Below are 5537 nucleotides of genomic sequence, written 5' to 3' on the forward strand. Positions count from 1 at the left end.
ATTTTTCACAATTTCCCTTGATATTCCCTTGATATTTTTTGTTCTTTCAAATGAACTTTTTTACAGTTTTTTTCTAATTCTGTAAAAACGTTTCTTGGTAGTTTGCTAGAAAAGTCTTTTCTTTAAGGGACACAATAAGTTCAATCGATTTGTATCCCTACAAGAAAAGAAGATATTGGCAAATATTAGGAATCGTTATTACCAACAGGGTAACTAGAAGAAGTTTCCATAGAGGGAACAGTGACCAACTAAAAATAGGGTGAAATGTCAAGACATAGAGATAGAGACAGAGACAGAGATAGAGATAGAGATAGAGATAGAGATAGAGATAGGGATTTTAAAGCCTTCCCTTCCATCTCAGAGTCAATACTGTGTATTGGCTCCAAGGCAGAGGAGTGGTAAGGGCTAGGCAATGGGGGTTAAGTGACTTGCCCTGGATCACACAGCTAGGAAATGTCTGAGGCCAGATTTGAACCTAGGACCTCCTGTCTCTAGGCCTAGCTGTCAATCCACTGGGCCACCCAGCTGCCAGCAACGTTTATATTTCTTGAAGGAGCATTTTCTATTCAAGAAGAGAACGTTTCTCTTCTTTACAATCACTGAAGTGAGTTACACTGTAGAGTTGTTGTTTGGTTATTTCAGGCGTGCCCAGATCTTTTGCCTCCGCTTGGGGTTTTCTGGGCCAAGATATTGCGTGCCTTGCCTTTGCCGTTTTTCAGCTCATTTCCCAGACAGAGACTTAAGATGGCCAACAGGGAATTAACACTTCCTTTTTTTGCGAGGACTCTCTAGCAATTCTGTGTTAGGGGATGCTTCATGGTCTTCCTCCTTTCTTCTCTTTCGGCGTTTCTCCTGTCTGTTTGCTTTCCCATCTGCTGGTGGATTTTCATTCTCCTTCTCTTTTGACGGGACCCTATCCTTCGTGGTGCGACCACGTCTTGCCGAACTCTTTTCTGGGTAACTGGCACCTTTGTTGCGAGTGCGGTGAGCTGTCTCTCCTTGAGGTGTATTTCGTCTATGAGGAGACCGTCCCCTAAAAACTGCAGGGGATCTCGATCGTGAACGCCATCCCCGATATGGGGGCGACCTGGATCTGGAGCAGTGATATCCGCGAGACCTGGATCTTGCAGGATAATTTCGACTTTTCCCTCTGCCTCTTCTGGAACATGGAGGGAATGGTGAATAAGAAGGAGAGCGTGAAGGCCTAAAGGGTGGAGAATAGGCAGGGGACCGCGAGGAACCACAGCTCCATTTAGCATAGATATGTGAACTTCTTGAAGAGCAGGAGCCCCTAGATGGCGATTTGGACCTTGAAAATGAGCGTCTATGCTTCTTTGGAATCTTTCTGCATTCCATCAGTTCTTTAGCAGAACCCTTTGTAAAATCATCTGGTCTGGACTTTTTCCTTTCCTCCTCTCTTAGACGTCTTTGCTCTCTGTAGAAGTCTTCCCTGGATAAGGGTAGAGCTCCTGTTGCTGGGATAGTCTTTGAGTGAGCTGTTTGTCCTGCTGTTGATAAAGCTGTAGGCGCTGGAGGGAAAGCTGGAGGAGGGACGCTGTAGGCAGGAGGTGGTGGTTGCCCAGGTGGAAAATGAGGAGGGAACCGAGGTGGTGGTACAGGTGTTGCTGGCAGCGAGGGGCCTTGAGTCCTGTGTGAGCGTTCACCCAGACTTCGTCTCCGATTTGTGCTTGCTTTCCAACCACGTCTGCCACCCGCAGCAGATTGAGCAGCATTTGTTCTTAGCGGATGAATGGTAGGTATCGGCTGCCCATGCCAAAGGGACTGCCCAAGCAAAGAAGGTGCTCCAGGTACGCGTATCTGGCCGCCCTTTTCTTCCGTTAGGGCACTAGTGGCTAGCGATGAAGACGTGTCAGGATGATCTGAGAGCAAAGCTGCAGCAGGTGTGCTTTTATCCTCAGGATCACGCAGAGGCCCATCTGGTTTTTCTGTGGCAGTTCTATCAGGATCTGGTGCTGGAGTAGAAGGTTGATTTCTAGGTCCAGCAGAGGAAAGGGAAGGCTGATTAGGAGTTGTGGATGACGCTCTAGGAGTAGCAGCAGGAGCAGATGCAGATGCAGATGCAGATGCAGATGGAGTCCCTGGAATGATCAAAGGGTCCTGTTGTCTTGAAATCAGAAGTCTCCTCACTGGTTGTAGGTCCCGCTGAACAGGTGGTCTTGGAGGCGGGGGTGGAGGCGCGGGTGGGCATATTTGCTTTTCAAGCCTTTTAGTGCAACCACTTTCCTTTTTGAATCTATCGATAGCCTGGCGCAAGAATTTGTTGGCTATTAAGGCATCCGGAGACACATCGTTCTGATGACAAGTGGGACACCTATGTTCGTCTGATTCTAGCAAGGCCGTTCTTATGCATTCGTCGCAATAACTGTTTCCACAGCAAGGTATGACGACTGCGTCTGTCACTATATCTTTGCAGAGTAGACATAAGAGTTCATCCGGGATGGGGTCTTCCTCTTGTGAGGGGGACGATGGTTCTTCTGCTAGGAAGAGTGGTTTCTCTTTCTTCCCTATGGCATATGCCTCCGCGTGTATAATCGGGATAACATATTTTCCAGTGTTGCTAAGCATGGCACCTTTCGTGTTAGGATCTTTCACCTCCATCATAAAACTTCTAGGAATTCCGGTACTCTTTCTAATTCTGGGAAGTGGCTCAAAGTTTTTATCCCCATTGGTGGGGCAATTCTTTATGTAATGGCCAGGTTTGCCACAGCGGAAACAGGTATAAGATGGTGGAGGTGGACCCAGAGGTTTCTTCATGTAGTTGATGGGATCGTATTGGTGGGCAGACTGTACCATCATTGCTTTGATTTTATCTTCTTCAGGAGCATCGGCTTCAGCCAGATTGGCAGTCTTTATAAGCTGGGCCACAGAAATCGAGGCACAAGGGTCCTCAGTCTTCATTTGAGTTTGCGTTTTAGCCTCCCGCTGGACGTTACTAGGCCTATCGAGGTGTCTTCTCCATGAATTAGATAGGTCTGCCTCTGAGGTTCCACTCACTGCTCTACTTAGCCCTAAGACATAAGTCTTGCTTGTAGATGGAACACCTCCAACGGGAACTCTTCTCACAATAACGGAGGAATTCTTGCGAATCAGGGCATCTTCACCCGTGTATTCTTCTTCCGTTTCTGCATTGCTGATCTGCAGATCACAGCTAGCAGCCTTGAGTTTCTCTCTCCTCATGATTTGCTTCTTCAAATCACACAGGGAGATGTGGAGCCCATCAAAGGTAACGGTGTCATACTTGAGTTTGGAGAAAAATTTGTAATGCACACAGGACATGGTGTCAAAAGTCCCCCTAAGGCTCAGTGATGAGACCTGACACTGTGAATGATATGTTTATACAATTTATTGACTTGAGAGATATGCACACACAGGAAAAAAAACACTCAGAAACTGGGGGGGAAGCTTAGGCCTTATTGCCACCCCCACCCCACAAATGGGGTTAGGAACCAAGAACAGCCCCCACCCGTGCCCCAATACTGAAATGACTGGGGAGCAGGAGGGTATGGGGGAAAGGAATTTGTAGGTAGGGAGCAGTTTGGCTAAATACCCTAAGTGCTTCTCCCAACGAAATTCAGCTCACGTCCAACAAAGTTCCAAGCTGCAGTCAGAAGAGCCTGAGAGTCTCTTTAGCAAGGGTCCCCAGAAAGAAGCTCTTCCCTTCAGCCCGAGTCAGCAAGGCAGGAATCCAACTCCAAGTCCGAGAGTCCCCTCAGCAAGGGCCACCAGCCCAAGCCTCTTCCTTCAGCTGGAGTCACCAACTGAGAACTCTGAATGTGAGCTTGAGTCCCTTCAGTAGGGGCCACTAGCACAAGACTCTTCCTTCAACCAGAGTCACCAAGCCAGAACTCAATCCCAGCCCTCTGCTCTGCCTTTATAGGACTGACTTCCTTTCCCTCAGGGTGTGAACTTTCTGCCTCTGGAGGTGTGAACTCTCTGCCTCTGAGGGTGTGAACTTCCTTTCTCCCAGGGTAGGAACTTGGGTGCAATTATTGTTTCCACTGCTTTTCACCTGTGTCATCAATCAACACTTATTCCCATAGTATGATAGATAGTTGCATTGGTGTGGTTGTTTCCAGTCTACAAGCCCAATCATGGCCGCATCAACCCATGGCTTCAAACAGTTGTTTTTCTGTGTCTCCACCCCTATAGTTCCTCCTCTCAATGTGGGTAGCTTTCTTTTCCATAAGTTCCTCAGAATTGACCTGGGCCATTGCATTGCTGCTAGTAGAGAAGTCCCTTATGTCTCTGTGTACAATGTTCTTCTGGCTCTGCATCAGTTCCTGCAGGGCTTTCCAGTTCACATGGAATTCCTCCAGTTTATCATTCCTTGGAGCACAATAGTATTCCATCAACAGCATATACCACAATTTGTTCAGCCATTCCCCCATTGAAGGGCATACACTCCTTTTCCATTTGTTTTTTGTTTTTTGTTTTTGCCACCACAAAGAGCATGGCTATGAATATTTTTGTACATGTCTTTTCCCCTGTGATCTCTTTGGGGTACAAACCCAGCAATGGTATGGCTGGATCAAAAGGCAGGCATTCTTTTAGAGCTCTTTGGGCATGGTTCTAGATTGCCATCCAGAATGGTTGGATCAAATCGCGCCTCCACCATTAATGTCCCAGTTTTGCCACATCCCCTTCCAACATTCAGTACTCTCCCCTGCTGTCATTTTAGCCAAACAGCTGGGTGTGAGGTGACACCTCAGAGTTGTTTTGATTTGCATTTCTCTAATCATTAGACATTTGGAACACTATCTCATGTGCTTATTGAGAGTTTTGATTTCTTTATCTGAAAATTGCCTATTCATGTCCCTTGCCCATTTATCCACTGGACAATGGCTTGATTTTTTTTTTGGACCATTGATTTAGCTCCTGGTATATTTGAGCAATTAGACCTCTGTCAGAGTTTTTGTTTGTAAAGATTTTCCCCACCCCCCGCCCCCCAGTTTGTTGTTTCCCTTCTGATTTTAGTTGCATTGTTTTTGTTTGTACAAAGACTTTTTAATTTAATGTCATCGAAATTATTTGTTTTACATTTTGTAATTTTTTTCTAACTCTTGCTTGGTTTTTTGAATCTTTCCTTTCCCAGAGATCTGACAAGTATACAATTCTGTGTTCTCCTAATTTTCTTATAGTCTCCTTCTTTATATTCAAGTCATTCACCCACTGTGAATTCATCTTGGCGCAGAGTGTGAGATGTTGATCTCAACCTAATCTCTCCCATTTTGTTTTCCAGTGTCCCCAGCAGTTTTTGTCAAATAGCGAATTTTTGTCCCCAAAGTTGGGCTCTTTGCGTTTAGCATTAACGGTCTTACTGAAGTCACTTACCCCAAGTCTATCCCACTGATCCTCCCTCCTGTCTCTTGGCTAGTACCATATTGTTTTGATGACCCCTGCTTTATAGTCATACTTTACTATCTGGTACCGCTAGGCCACCTTCCTTCACGTTTTTTGTTTTTGGTTTTTATTTTTCACAATTTCCCTTGATATTCCCTTGATATTTTTTGTTCTTT

General features: G+C 45.8%; 1 protein-coding gene across 1 annotated transcript; it reads right to left on the bottom strand.

Annotated features, from left to right (window-relative positions):
- Positions 1 to 759: 759 nt before the first annotated feature.
- LOC123254697 (E3 ubiquitin-protein ligase RBBP6-like) lies at positions 760 to 3297 on the bottom strand. Its single transcript, XM_044683657.1, has 2 exons — positions 2990 to 3297; positions 760 to 2911 (listed from the first exon to the last, which is right to left on the bottom strand). The coding sequence occupies exons 1-2, from the start codon at positions 3295 to 3297 to the stop codon at positions 760 to 762; spliced, it is 2460 nt and encodes an 819-aa protein (XP_044539592.1).
- Between the last annotated feature and the right edge of the window lie 2240 nt (positions 3298 to 5537).

The sequence above is a fragment of the Gracilinanus agilis genome, unplaced genomic scaffold (assembly GCF_016433145.1).
Source record: "Gracilinanus agilis isolate LMUSP501 unplaced genomic scaffold, AgileGrace unplaced_scaffold301, whole genome shotgun sequence".
Classification (NCBI taxonomy): domain Eukaryota; kingdom Metazoa; phylum Chordata; class Mammalia; order Didelphimorphia; family Didelphidae; genus Gracilinanus; species Gracilinanus agilis.